The 15,723-nt window shown below is 41.3% G+C and overlaps 1 protein-coding gene across 1 annotated transcript in view; it reads left to right on the top strand.

The window, feature by feature from the left end:
- Positions 1 to 3,305: 3,305 nt before the first annotated feature.
- The window catches only part of opn5 (opsin 5), a 45,633-nt gene continuing 33,215 nt past the window's right edge, over positions 3,306 to 15,723 (top strand). Inside the window, exon 1 of the mRNA XM_078275176.1 lies at positions 3,306 to 3,447. Within this exon, the coding sequence (XP_078131302.1) occupies positions 3,315 to 3,447 (133 nt within the window). The 5' untranslated portion in view covers positions 3,306 to 3,314. The remainder of the gene's footprint in view (positions 3,448 to 15,723) is intronic.

Consider the following 15,723-nt stretch of genomic DNA (forward strand, 5'->3'; position numbering starts at 1 on the left):
GAAAATTAACCGGATGTTTTATTTTGTTTCTGTGCTCTACTTCCTGTCCAGCACTATCTGCCGTGTGCTCACTTGCTGCGGAGCTCTCCAGCGTCCAGCAAAAATAGAAGCGCTGCGTATCTGCTCCGGAGGGCTGCGGATCGCCGGAGCTGTGGCGGAGCTGTGGCGGAGTCGGAATCCACAGACGTTCCGCAACCGGTGGAAATTGGGGGTTACACCGTTTATCTGTCAGCATTTTAAACCGTTTTGTTACCCAACTATTAGTTATCAGTAGGCTAACATTACTTGCTGCCAAGTTTAGTGTTAACTAGCGTGACATGGAGCGATGCTTCTGTTGCCTGTAACGTCCGTTTCGGAGCATCAGAGAGCAGCGCAGGCATTTCATTGGCACCGAAATGAGGCACCGAAATCCGTGTTGCTATTCAGTCCAGTAGCTATCGGTCGTATAGGCACTGGTGCCATATTAGCACCAAGTCGGTGTAGCCCAGTACCCTGTTCATGGTGGAGAAATCCCATTCACAGTTCACACTGTTCACAGGCGCTGTAAGCTCAATGGTAGAGAACTTGCTCAGGTGGGGATAGACCTAACTAAGCTCATCTTTCTGTGATGCCAGCTCCCTCATAACCAGTGGTGCCTGCAACCGTAATCCTGTCTACTCTGCTTTTTGCTATGTTGACAGTAATATTTTCCTCATTAATTATATTTTCAACCAACAACCCATCCATGGTTAATCGGAATGTTAATTTTTATGAATCGATCCGGGGATAAACTGCTGGTGGATATGGTCACTGCTATCGCTGAACCCATGCACGGAGCTAGCATGTTGTTTGGATCATGTGTGTTTACATGGACATGAATATTCCGGTTATTGGGCTTATCCCGTTCTCGATCATATTAGGGATATTGTTTACACGTCACACAGAGATATCAGGTAATTCATATGCCTTGACAGGGTCGCCAAAAGCTGTCTGCTTTGAGAGCATGAATGTAGGCATAGCCTAGTTAAAATGCACATTGCCCATAGTAACCATTAGAAAAGGATTGGATTAGGTTATATTCTTTACAGTAATTGTGGACAACTATATCCTGGTTTTTATTGCCAATGTCTTGACTAATTAGTTGGGCTCTGCAATGAATATACATTCCACAGTGATCATCATTCATTCAACAGTTCACCTTCACGACACTTTTGGATGTACAGTATAGGCAACTATTTTATAGAGTAGAATAAAGAACAGTGACAATTAGGGTTGGGTACCGAAACCCGGTTCCGCTATGGAACCGGTTCCTACGCAAACGGTAGTATTCGGACCGGATTAGAACGCAAATTTTGATTCCTCATTTCGGTTCCGACTGAAATATTTTCCCTCTGTCGCTCCAAACAGCGGCAGACTCTTTTTTTCGTTTTCCCTTTTCTGCCGAGTGGCGCACGTGCCCGCTCGCGGTGTGAAGCTCTACAATCTCTCTGCACTCTACAATCACTGCTGATAGACGGCTTTTTGTACACGCTCCGAAACGGACATAAAAATATCACACTTTCTCTACCGTTAGCTAGCTACCGTTAATGTAGGCTACTTTTAAAATGGCATATTTTCCCTCTGGGCTCACCAAAACGGACGTAAAAGCATATTAACCATTCATTGACTGCACGTGATCGCTAGTAAACATATTACACTTGCTCTGCTAGTCTATCGTTCAGGACAAGACCCTGTAGCCTGGTTGTTGGGGAGGCGGGACAGCCTCCCCAAATTGTCTGCCCTTTCAAACTCATACCTGTGTGTCCAGGCCTCTTGGACACCATCTGAGAGAGGTTTCTCCTGTGCAGGACAAGCCATAAGTCAGGAGAGGTGTCTTATCTTGCCAGAGAAGGCAAATATGGTCATTTTTCTGCAAAAGAACTGCTAAAGTTTGAAGCTGGTTGGCATACCAACTCAACATTTATTTTGTTGTTACTTGTTAATAGTGTAACTGTTATTTGTTAAATTATTGTAGTTATGTGTTAGGTGACTTAGGTTTACTTATTATATATTTAAGTCTTTTAAAACGCTAATATATATATATATATATATATATATATATATATATATATAATTTTTTCTATTTTAATAATTTTTAATTGTTTGAATTTTTAATTGTTATTTATTTTATTTCGTTGGTACGTTATACTTTTGGAGGTACACTTTCTTTTTGAGGAAATTAAAAGAATAAAGTATGGAAAATGGAAGCTTTATATTAAATTTGTACAGTGCCAATCACAGCTGGTGTGTTGTGTTTTGTAGTTCTATTTATCTTTTAAATTAAAATATTAAACACATGAATGTAAGAAACCATAAGATACTGTAATGTTAGTAAAGTAGATATGGGTCGTGGAGACAAAAATGGTAAATTAAGGGGTGCCTGTTGGATCGCCTAGTTCGGTTCATGTAAATACCCCGGTCATAAAAGAGTCCACGCTTCTTACTGATGTCCATATTCACATTTGTTCTTCACAGAAGTATTGTGGAATACCGTGAAAGCTATACAAAGCTCAAAACAACAAGAAGCAATTACTCTGAGTCTCTCCTTTCTTTATAACAAAGTATAACATATCATACTCATATAACAGCATGTGTCTGTCACTTCTTTACAGGCTAATCAAAGTATAACAGTACTTAATAAGGTAACTTAAACAAATATTACTGTGTTTGCCTGATACACCAGCAGTAGAATAATAAACGGGAGCTTAAAAGTTCGCTATTCACGGCCGCTATTTCTCTTGTCTCTTCTCTCTCCACTCAAAACTTCTGGTCATGTAGCGTGTAACTTTACCAAAATAAAACTCATTAATCATCATGAATATAACAAAGACACCATACCATTTAACTCATAAAGTACCCGACATTACAATAAACAGGATGTATTATAATTGCTTGAGACTACTTAGCAATCATAAAGATTGTGCAACGCGTATAAACCTTTCAGCGTCAGCTACAGTTCAGACCTGCGGCCCTTTGCTGCATGTCATCCTGTTCTCTCTCCTACTTTCCTGACTTGATCTGTCCTGACCTTAGACAGAATGTCTGGATACTGGCAGGTGTTATGAATTATGCTTCGCCTACATGCATGTGTTTACATTTCAGAAACCGCATGTATAGATACGTATGTGCAGTTATCTCTTTCCTTTTTAACTGATTTCCTTTTGTGTGTGTGTGTATGTGTGTGTGTGTGTGTGTGTGTGTGTGTGTGTGTGTGTGTGTGTGAACCTGTTTGTCAATTGGAGGAAGCAGCTTCATTGTTCTGCCTTTTCCTCCACTTCACAGGACATTCCTCACTCATGGCAGTGATGGAGAACGAGACGTTGGCCCACCCTGCATACCTGCCCCATTATCTCTTGCGTGGCGACCCTTTCGCCTCAAGACTGTCCAGAGAGGCGGATATCATTGCAGCCTTTTACATCTGTTTCATAGGTTAGTCTGATTGCAAAGATTGTTTTTTCTATATCTCTTCATGAATTAGTTAGTTATTATTTCACTGCTTTTCACAGAAAGGCTTGTCAAGTGTTAATGTGTCAGAACATATTTGTTTTCAAAAACATCTCACTCCGAGGTAATGGGTCAAAAAAATATTATATAGATAGAAATATATAGAATAGAAATATAGAAAAGCAACGCACACCAAGTGCTGTCATGAGCTGCTGATCACTGGAAGGAGACTTTAAAGTAAAAAAAAAATGTTTTTCAGACGGCTGATTAAAAGATCATGGTCCAGTGTCAAAGGCTGAGGTCAAGTAGAATTAAAACAGAGCACAGGCCCGAGTCAGCTGCAAGCAACAAATCATTGGTGACCTTGATCAGAGCAGTCTCAGTACTGTGTAGGAGTGAAAGCCAGGTTGAACGTTTTCGAAAATGTGTTTATCGTTCAACATGAGACGCCTACCACATCTCCACCTCCAAACGGGGCTTGGTACTTGTATATTGGTAAGGCCTTTTACTTTGGCCAATCGTTAGCAAGAACTGCAACTTCTCGCACTAATGTTATTGTATCAGCAACCAGGCGCACCTGCTTGCAACACTAAATCCAAAGAGTGATTTGCTCAGTGGACAAACAGAGTTGGGACACATTTACGGGCGATAAGGGCGATACTGTATGTAGCAAAATAAAGTGTTTGGAATATTTCATATAGATTTTTGCAAATTATGTTTTTTTACTTCTTCAGACCCTATAGTTTGCAAAACTACCTGTTTCCGATTTTTTCCCGGGCTGCAAAGGCCCATAATCCAAGATGGCAGATATTTCAATCAGGAGAGACTCCGTTGCAGATATGCAAACATTTATTAATAAGATATAACCAAGTAAGTACAAACATAATTATTTGGAGATTAGACTCCATTGTAAAGGGGTATCTATACAAATCTAATGTTTAGGAAAACCAAACACATCCCCCAATGGAATCTAGACACTGGTGGTGGTGAGAAAAATCCGAAGACGTAAAAACGAGCCGTCAGCCGGGAGAAGACCGAGAACACCGTCAAAAATGCCTGGAGGTAGAAGGGGAGGAGGCGGGTCGCACTCTCGTCTGAAAATACAACTGACAGAAGCAGGAGAGAGAACAGATTTAAAACATGGTAGTATGCTGTGATTGGTTAGAACATAAGTGCCCGATTCTATTTGGTATACAGAACCGTTAACACCCACTGCCCAGCTGATCAGTCAAAGAGAAGAGAGACGTAATAGAGAAATAGAGAGAAAAGAACGTAATAGAAGTCTCCCTGACAGAAATTACGCTGAGCTACATATCACCAAAAATTGCAAATAATCGCCTTTTTAAACATTTCAAATGGATATATGTTAGGTATTATCATTATATACATACATTTTCTAATTAATTAAATGATTTAGGTAATAAATGTGACCATGGGTAACATGAGTTATCATGATTATCAACCAATGATGGGTGTAACCGTCATTATGCTATTTATTGGCATACCAGGAAAAACACATTGACTGATTAAAGGTTTCCTTCACATAACCTAATAATCATTTGAATTAAAATAATGCTCTGCGCTAACCGCAATAATTCTGTTAACAATCAGATGACATGAAAAACTATTGGGGAGAATGGATTACATGGGAAGCCTATGGGAAAGATAGCACAGCCCTTGTTAATAGGAAACGATAAACAAAATGAAACGTGAGCTTTTTCAGGAAGAGAGAAATTATTTTTCCAGCCTGGTGAAGAACAGCACATGTCAAACGTGGAAAGGATGTGCATTTACTTTTCATGCCCAGAATATTCCTGAGGTTTCAGAAACAGCATCCTCAGATCAATCTACAGAGAGTAGCTCAGTGCAATCAACACACACATTGGATAGCATCTTAATAAATGGCATGGCTGTTGTGCAGGAGATGGTTGTCAGGAAAAGTGACATAAACTGTTGCCAAGATCTGTCAGAATGCTTCATTCAAAGTGTTGAAAGTAAGGCACGAAGCTACAATGCATTCTTTTGGAAAATGCACCCACTGAACTTGTGAAAAACTTTGTGAAAAGGTATTTTTCATTGCATGGCACTAAACGAATTATTTGGAACTGCTGCCACTAAAGTTATGGTAACACTACATCAATTATGAATTCAGGCATTAATTAATTCATGATTTGTGCATTACTTCATTCCTTTATATCTTATGAATCAGGAATTGACATGAGTTCATAGCCTCTCATTCATGACCTCAGGCATGAACAACACATCAACAAAAGCATTAGGTAAGGTGGGTACGTCATTATGCACAAGTTGTGTTCAAATCAGAATTTGCGCAGCCACATTTTTTTGCAGAAAAACAAATAATCATGATCATGCTTAATAAATCATAATTCATAATGATGTGCCCAAATACCTAATGCTTTAGTTGTGTTGTTCATGTATGGTCACGAATGACAGACTATGAACACGTCAATTCCTGATGATTCATGGGATATTAAGAAATGCAGTAACACATAAATCATTAATTACATAATGCATAATAATACATAGCCTACATCAATTAATTCATGCATGAATTCATGTACCCGTACCGTAAAGTGTTACCAGTGTTATGCTAACCAACACACACACACACACACACACAAATGTAACCTCATTTGATAGAGCAGATAGCTTCCCTATTGGAAACATTCATTCAGTGTATTTGTTAGAGGAGTGAATTTGCTCAAGAATCAGTTTGTTGGCTGAAAGCCTACTGTGAAATTATGCACAGGTGTCCGTGTGACGAGTGTCTGCTTCACATTTTCAGCAGGGCAGCGGAGAGGCTGTGGGTTGACTCTCCACGGTTCTCATGGGCTTTATTGAAGTCCTAACGTGAAAAAGCTTAACGTGGTTTAATGTACCTAAACAACGATCAGTGATCACCAAATTTCTCTCTCATATTGCTCCTCATAACCACTGAAAACTGTCAAAAAATCTAACCCAAAGTCCAATTATTATGGGCGTTATCTGACATTAAGCGTTTCTGCTTCAATGAGGCCATTGTAAGGAAAAAGCTTAACGTGGTTTATGTTGATCACCAAATTTCTCTCTCATATTGCAAATTTGGTGATCATTGATCGTTGTTTAGGTTCATTAAACCACGTTAAGCTTTTTCACGTTTTAGAATGTACTCATTTCCACCCATTGCTCGTCCGCTGACTTTCCAGCGGACCGGGAGGAACTGGTTAAAACAAGAATGTAATCTATGTACTCGCCGACAACCGGGACAATGTCATAATGGTTGGTGTAAACCGGGACATTTTAGTGTCTGGTCACCCTAGTGTTATGGCCTCAAAAGTTAACATGGTGAGCATGAGGAGCTCACAAGAAGAGGCGGACACTCTACTGATCATGTACGCAGTAGCAGTAAGTAATTTTGGCAAAATCCCACATATTTACACATGTGACACAGATGTTTTGGTGCTTGCCCTACACAGGGTACCAGACCTCATTATCATGGGCACTTGAGAACATCGACGAAAGATACAACTCCAACCTATTCACATGGCTATTGGCCCAGAGCGTGCAGCAGCATTACCAGGGTTCCATGCACTCGCAGGTTGCGATACCACAGGCCATATCCGTGGGAAAGGAAAGGTTTCTTGTTTCAAGTCATTCATGGAGGCAGATGATGATGTCATTAATGCACTTTGTAGGCTTGGTGTAGGTCCTCATCCATCTCCAGATGTGTTAGCTGGATGTGAGAAATTCACGTGTCAGCTCTTCAAACCTGGTTATGAAAAAACTAAAGCCCTTCGGTGGAACATGTTTAAAACTCTAAAACCCAACCAGGGAATGGAAAAACTATGTCCCACTTCAGGAGCAGTTACAGAGCACATTCTGAGAGCACACTGGCAAGCAAATGTTTGGGCACAAGATACAGTGCCTGCTCCAAAGATTCTTGACGCACTATGTCAAAACTTCCACCAGCACCAGAGGCTGTTGTGGAGCTTGTGAAGTGCTCTTGTCTTGCCGTATGCAGTAGAAGGCGTAACAACTTACCATGCGCGCAACTTTGCAGGTGTGAGGGCTCTGAGGAGACGTGCACCAATATTGAAACGTCAGACAGTGAGAGTGATGAGGATAAATACTGATAAATACTTTTTTTCAATCTTTTTATTTTTTTCCCAATTTGTTGGGAAATTATGCAATTAATCTTTTGAAAATAGTCTGTGTCTCAATTGCCTACCTTATTAGGAGTACATTTATCAAAAGAATTGACAATTTTGAGGCCTTTATAGAAGTGAAAAGATTATATATGTTATTTTTTATGATTTTTCTGCATATATTGTCTGCCATCTTCAATTTTGGCACTGAAAGTTAAGAAACAGGTTGTTTTGTATTCAGTGGGGTCCTAGCAAGTAAAAAAACACCAGTTGCAAAAATCTATATGAGCCGTTCCTAAAATAACACAATTCCCCTCACTAATATTGGTAGCTCCATCAAAACAGTAGCCTTTCATCCTCTCCATGGGCAGATTGAGGCGCGCAAATATGTCTTTTATGCACAAAAATAGCATCTCAGCTGTTGTGTCAGGGGCATTGTAAAAGCCCAGAAAGAAATTCTGAACTTTCAGGTTGTCAATGGCAAATGTATGTCCCATGAGAACTGTTCTTTGCCAGCGATATCGGTGGTTCCGTCAACAGTTAAGCCAATGGCTTTGAGATGCCTTGGCTCCGATATATCTCTGAACATCATGGGCAAACAGCTCCAGGATTTCATTTTGGACGTTGTTAGACATCCAGTTGACTCTCCTTTTCCTGCCAATTGTTTAAGTCAGGATCAGTGTGCACCCCTTTCGTCATTAGCTGCCATAACACCCAATCCCGATAAGCGGCTCCTCTCAGAGTCTCTGGCGCCTCAGGAATCGTATGCAGCTGAAAACGAGCTCCAGCATGTTCCGGGCAGTCATCTGTTAAATTGCAGCAGCTTCAGATAGCAGCACATTAACTGGGGTTGTTTTCAGTGCAGCTAATCTTTGAGTCGCATTCAAATAAGTGCGGGACTTCTGGTCCCAAATCTTCTTTATTGCTTTTCTCCAATTGGAAAGCCTTTCTCTTTTAAGAACAGTTTCTGACAGCAACTTGCTCTTGATGTTTGACCTGCCAAATTTTCAGACAGGGAATGCATCATTTTCTGGTGGTCTGACGGACACAGCACCTGCTTTTAGAGCAGAGATCTTCAACAGGGGGGTTCGGGGCCCCTAGGGGGTCCTCAGAGTTACTGAAGGGGGGCCGCCAAATTATTGTTAATGTTTTGAAGTTTTTCATTACAGAAATATATATAATACTTTGCACATCTTTAACGTGAGACAAGTGCGTTGGAGGGGGGTAAGTTAAGTCAAAAGTTACAAAGAAACTCCCGCACACTGTCTAACTTGCAAAAAAACAGGCAATGTTTTGGTACTAGACCATCATTAGGCAAAATTAATAAAGGGAGTTATTGTCTTAACATAAATCCAACAAATTATTAGGATATATAAATCAGCCTATTTGTAAAAAAAATAAAATACATTGATGATAGGCTTACTGGCCTATAGGTAAGGCAGTCACTAAGGTAGCCATCCACAGATACAGTTAATAAGGATTCACTCTGCCACATGTATGTTTAACATTATAACTACCAAAAACTATTTTAATAGCTTAGTATTCTATGCACTAAAAAGGTATGTATAAAGGCTTTAGGCTTCGCCCCCTTAATATGCCACTTAATTTTATACAATAGGCTATATGGATGACAGTGCTCCGTTTCTCTCTCAGTTAGGGGTCCTTGGCTTAAAAACGTTTAAGACCCCTGCTGTAGAGTATTCTCAGGAGGCAGGGAAGGAAGAGTAGGCCTAAAACCGGATGGGGTTAGCTGCTGCCTTCTGTTGGCCTACTGGCACAGATGATCTGGGAGGTGCAGGTGTGTAATTGACAGCTGCTGTCATTTCTGTCTCTCTCAGGCGCTTAGCTGGCTCAGAGGGAGGTATTGAAAAGAAATCTAATACGTTTTTGTGACATACTGAAGTTGAACCAGTATCTATGAGTTGATATCCACGACGTTCCACTTCCAGGATTGCTCTGTTGCCTCCTGAAATTCTGCTGGATGTCACTCTTTTCGATGTCATTTGACATGTGGTCAACATTTGGACTCCTGGTAATCAGGTATAACCATAAAATGTATGACAAACCAACCAGATTTAATTGACAAAGCACATCATAAGCTTCACTTCATCTGTATCATCTTCTAGTCTAGTTTGTTTATGTAAATAGTCATTTATTTCTAAATTATCTGTTAATGTTGTAGTCATTGTTTTCAATAGATAGCTCGCAAACCTTTGTTTGACTAGTTTATTACTGAACCCAGCCACATCCTGCGCCACCCACCACCACCACAAGTAAATCCATTTTTCTTAAAACAAGGTTGGTTCTACAAGTGCCTGGTATACAGACATCCAATATTGTACTACTTGCACTACTTGCAGTGTACAAGATATTCACTGTACAAGTTGTGATATACTTTTTGTTTTCATTGCAAAATGTGTTTAGTATATGAAATAAATATTTTTTTTCTGTAACTAAGAGAAAAACTGTAAGATTATACACATGGAGCATGGTAATAAAATGGCTGCAGTACAAAGCCCGTAGGCTTGACATGTCCTACATTAAAACTACTCAGTACAGTAACGTGAGTAAATGTATTTCGGTACTTTCCACCTCAGGAGTTCAGAAGGCTTAATCCATGGAGCAAAGAATATTGTAACCCCATTCTAAAGCCCAGTTCAGACCAAAGATTCGCAACGAGACAAAACTGTTTTAGAACGTCGCAGGGAAAAGTTGCAGCCGAATGTCCTTATTTTTGGCAGGATGTCCGTTACCTTTTGCTTTCTTTGTGTTGGAATTTTAAACTCCGGTGAATTTCTGAGGACTATGGTTGACTGCTCCTCAGATCTCTGCAGGGTAAATCCAGACAGCTAGCTAGACTATCTGTCCAATCTGAGTTTTCTGTTGCACGACAAAAACTACTTTTGAACGTACACGTTCCACCGAAACAAGTTCCTTCCCGAGGCTATTTTGCTGCGGCACCGTGGCTCCGTCTGGCGCTGGGCGCCGCCCATGACGATTGTGATTGGTTTAAAGAAAGGCCAATAAACCAGAGCATATTTTTCTCCCATCCCGGAATGCTGTGTGTACTAGCCAGAAGGTCTAGCAAAGTGAGACTATCACCACTAAAGATATGTGCAGGTGTGATTGGTCATACTGTGAAGATATACTGTAGCTTGCATTTATAACTGCAGGTGATTTTCTACTGTCTTAGAAACAGTAGCAATACAAAGCAATCTTAACTCATGGTGCCCTTGCAAGCCTTTTCACCCTTTACTCATCAGATGGAGTTTGCTCCTGTGTTTTTAATCTCAGTGCAAATTTAAAACACATCTTTAGTGGTTTTAAATATCAGTGCTGCTGCAGTTTAACAGGTATCATTAAAAGTATAATTTAATTAGCTGTAAATCACACTTGCACGCACAAAGACACACACACATACACACACACACACACACAGACACACTCTGACTCTGTGCTGGTAAGTAGCAGAATAAAGGCCTCATGAAATCAAAAGCGTGACAAGAATATTTTAATCTGTGTGTTGGTCTGTGTATAGACAGATTCCCACACAAACACTTTCTGTCAATGGGCTGAGTGGTGGTGGTGGTCGGAAGTAAATACATTGAATAAGACTTATGCAAAATGTGTTTACTATATGAAATAAACATTTAATTTTTCTTTAACCACGAGAAAAACTGTTACATTATACACATGTATGGTAATAAAATGGCTGCAGTACAAAGCCTGTATCCTTGACCTAGATGTCCTATATCTCCTAGCAAACCTGATTAGTACCTTCTTGGAGACACAGGCAATAATGCACTGGGAACATAAAGCCTTCAGGGTTAGAAGAATAGAAAGGGTTGTGAGGGATTCTTGTGTGGGCTATATAGGTCAGCTCAAACACAAATTGACTGTTTGTTTGTGGATTTGTGAATTGCAGCGGTGTGAACAGCTCGACTCAAACCAGCAAATGGTGGTGCCAGCTTTCAAGTCGCAGATGCTGGTTTTAGAACGTAAGAGACGTCACCTGTTTGAACAGACAATAGAGAAGCCAGCTGGTCATGTCAGCTATAAACTATAGAAATACAATTATCCATAATCCATTTTGTTTTGTTACAAATAGCTGGTCGAAATGGCAGAGTTTTCGACTGTTATCACCACAAGGTCATAACAGACATTGTTGTCTTGGTTCACAGGTTGTCATAACACAAACGTCTCAAACAATGCCAACTTTGCTCTAAAAGTGTCATAATCAACCGAGTGACACTTAATGACATCAGTCATACTCAGTTTTGAAGACTACTATTTTAATAATTATAACAGGTGTCATGTTTCTTGGGTGTCTGATACCTCATAGCAAGCTTGAACATGTAGATTCCCTCTGGCGGTTTTAGTTAAATTAGCCACTTGATTAAATACACCTGGAGCGATCTGCATTGTTCACTGACTATTGTGCACTATTTATCTACTATCTAAAGGCATAACTATCAAATATGTCCTCCCCGCCTGTAGCTGCTCAACTGACATTCCAATAACTTGATCAGCTATAGTTTATTCAATCTGCAGGTTTTCCACGGGTGAAAAGTGCGAGTATGCTGCTGAAGAAGAGGATCTATAAACATTTAGAAAAGCCACAAGCTCATCTCAGGCTTCTGTTTGCAGACTTTTCCTCTGCTTTTAATGCAATGCAACCACATATTTTAATACAGAAGCTGCATTGTGATTTCAATTTGCCTCACCAGCTTGTTTTGTGGATTCAAAATATTTTGATTGGTTGTGAACAGAGGGTCTTTGTGAACAATCATTTCTCAGACCCTCTACGTATGTCCACAGGCTCACCACAGGGCTGTGTTCTCTCCCCTCTGTTTTATTACATACACTGATGGGTGTAGGAGCTCTCAGGAGGGCAGCCACTTAGTCAAATTTTCAGATGGCACTGTATTGCTAGGCTCTCCTGATTTTGTTTCTTCGTGTGGACTTAAATGTGTCAAAAATCAAGGAACGTTTTTTCAATTTAGATCCATTAAACTTACAGCCTGGGAGTCCATCATTCACAATGAAAAGGTTGAAATGATCACCTCATATAAATATTTAGGTACCATTTTTGATAACCACCTTAAATTCAGTGTTAAATGCCCCATGGCATGAACATTTCACTTTATGAGTTTTTTTTTAACATTAATATGAGACCCCCAGCCTGCCTATGGTCCCCCAGTGGCTAGAAATGGCAATGGGTATCCTGCTCTGCCTTTGAGAAAATGAAAGGCCCTGGGTATCCTGCTCTGCCTTTGAGAAAATGAAAGGCCCTGGGTATCCTGCTCTGCCTTTGAGAAAATGAAAGCTCAGATGGGCCGATCTGGAATCTTCTCCTTATGAGGTCATAAGGAGGAAGGTTACCTCCCCTTTCTCTGCTTTGCCCGCCCAGAGAATTTGGCCCACTCATGAGAAAGAGAGAGACATCATGGCTCGCAAACAAGCAAAGTGGCAGTTGATTAAGGCCACACCCCCACCCTCAATAGCATTTAAAGCTACAGACACAGAAATGGCACATCCTAAGGAAAGCTCATTGTGGGACTGGCTCTAGTGGCTGTAATTCTGCACCAAGGCTGGGAAAGAGACTTCAGGTACAGTATTAGGGGATCACTAAGGCCTATATAAAAGAGACTTCAGATACAGTATTAGGGGGACCACTAAGGTATATATAAAAGAGACTTCAGATACAGTATTAGGGGACCACTAAGGCCTATATAAAAGAGACTTCAGATACAGTATTAGGGGACCACTAAGGCCTATATAAAAGAGACTTCAGATACAGTATTAGGGGACCACTAAGGCCTATATAAAAGCAACCAAAAAGCAGCATGTCATAGGACCTTTAATACTGAGGCTATCGTGAAAAAGGGCAACAGAGAATTCACTTACTCAGGAAACTGAACTCCTTTTCTGTCAGGCCAGTTATTCTCTGTCGTTTTTATCTATCTTTTATCGAAAGCCTTATGACTTTTTCTTTTATCTGCTGGTTTTACAGCCTCACAGTGAAAGACAGAAACAGCCTAAACAATGTAGTCGATACCTGCTCTAAAATTATTGGTATGAAACAAAGAGATTCAAATTGTCAACAGATCTTGCGTAAAGCAACGAGCCTTTTGTCTTCTTCAGATCATGTTCTTAAGAGTGAATTTTCTCTGTTGCCATCAGCACGTCGTTATATTTGACCTGCTTTTAAAACTAATCGCCACTCTCATTCTTTTATCCCTTCTGAAATTCAACTTTTAAATGGATAAAATCTATATATATATATATATATATATATATATATATATGTATATATATATATGTTTATTTTTTAATTTATCTACTCTCTAGGGTGTAGGCTTATATCTACGCTTGTGTGCTGTATGTATGGGTGTGTTGTTTGCAGCTGCTCTTAACTAATTCCCCCTTGTGGAGGATTAGTGTTCAAGATGGGCGAAGGAGGCTAGGTCGCTCAGCGACCAACATTCGGATTATAGCTGTGAAAAGGGTATGGAAAAAGGCAACCCTACAGATTTTGTTTCAAAACCAACACTGCTGGGAGAAGAAAACTTCAGCAACAAGCCGAACAAGTGGATCAGGCAAACAGGGTCTGTGTGAGGACAGCGGCAACATACAGCCCTCCCCGTCATCCTATTGCAAGGATTCATCACGACTCAGGAAAGGAATGAATACTGAGGCTTTCTTCACAGAAGTTCTCTTTGCAATATGAGCAAGCAGGCATCTTTATTTTCCGAGACCTGGGTCCAGCCGTAATGAAGTGACAGCGATTTGACAACATAAGGACCAGATGCAGGGCTGCCGAGGTGAGATGCGGATTCCAGCGGCATTTGCTGTCTCAGCAGGAGCGGACAAACGCACATTCAGCAAACCGAAAGATGCTGAGAAGTTCCTGGACGACAAAAGCGTGCCGCGCTAGTCTAGCTGGCCATGGTTCAAGAAAAAGAGGACAACTTTCATGTTAAACTAACATGGATTGACTCATTTGCAACATTTCAACCTGCCCAGTTTTATATACTTTCCATGTTCTACAGGACAGTAGGAAATGGACTATGATGGCATGTTACGAGCTCGGAAGATCTGGACTTGAGGGGTGCTGGTTCTCAGGGAGGGATGGGTGGAGGGAGGAAGAAGGCCCCGGAGGAAAACGCAGGTGTTAATGTTAAGTTATGTTTATATTCAGCTGTTTACATGTTTTTACAATTTGACATTATAGCGGACTGTTTATATACATCTTTGGACAATTTTAGTCTGTTACATAAGCATGGGGATATATCATGCCATTGAGTATGGGTGATGTCACAAGGATAGTGAGCTGGAATGTTACCGGATTAAATTACCCAGTTCTGTTTCGTATAGGCTTCGCCCTCTAAGGGCTGTCGCTATTGGGTTAATCCCTTCGCACATGCACAGTCGTGAAGATTTCGTTCGCGCCCTTTGCCCCACATGGGCCTCTCTTACGTCTGCAAATACTGTATATTAGAGTGGCGCGACCAGAGATCTGCTCCCATTTTTTCTTCAGCGACAAGCAGTTTGAAGACTTCGAAGAACAACGGTGTCCACCGTGTACCGACCACTGACCGGCTACATCCTCCCTCCACTTGAGCCGCGAGGTGTGCCCTCAACCCCATTCACCGGGCTGGCATCCCGCCGGCAGTTCTGCGGTCGTTTACCGCTGGAGGAACTGAAGCGGCAGATGATGGCAGCCGAGCGGATGGTAGAGTAAGGTAAGGATATCACCAGTGGCGACACCCACACAACTGGGAAGGGGACCTCTTTGGTGGGGACGAGTCCGTTGACTCACTCCCCCGAAGACGGTTCCCTTGCTGGCTGTCCCTCCTCCTCGTTGGGAGGACTGGAGCTCGTAGCGGCGGAGGACTACGGAGCCCCCTAACCCGGTAGATGGTTGGCGGTCCCGCCACGGTAGCAGAGCTAGGCTGCAATGGCGGGCCGCAACGGCGGGCCGCAACGGCGGCACCAAGGTGTCGGCTCCAACAACACACGGCTATACGTCTCAACTCGCCAGCCTTCGCCCGGCTCTTACCACCGTGGTAAAAGCTATCATGCTATCTCAAGTTCAGATAACGGCTCTGACGCC

The sequence above is a fragment of the Sander vitreus genome, chromosome 18 (assembly GCF_031162955.1).
Source record: "Sander vitreus isolate 19-12246 chromosome 18, sanVit1, whole genome shotgun sequence".
Taxonomy (NCBI): domain Eukaryota; kingdom Metazoa; phylum Chordata; class Actinopteri; order Perciformes; family Percidae; genus Sander; species Sander vitreus.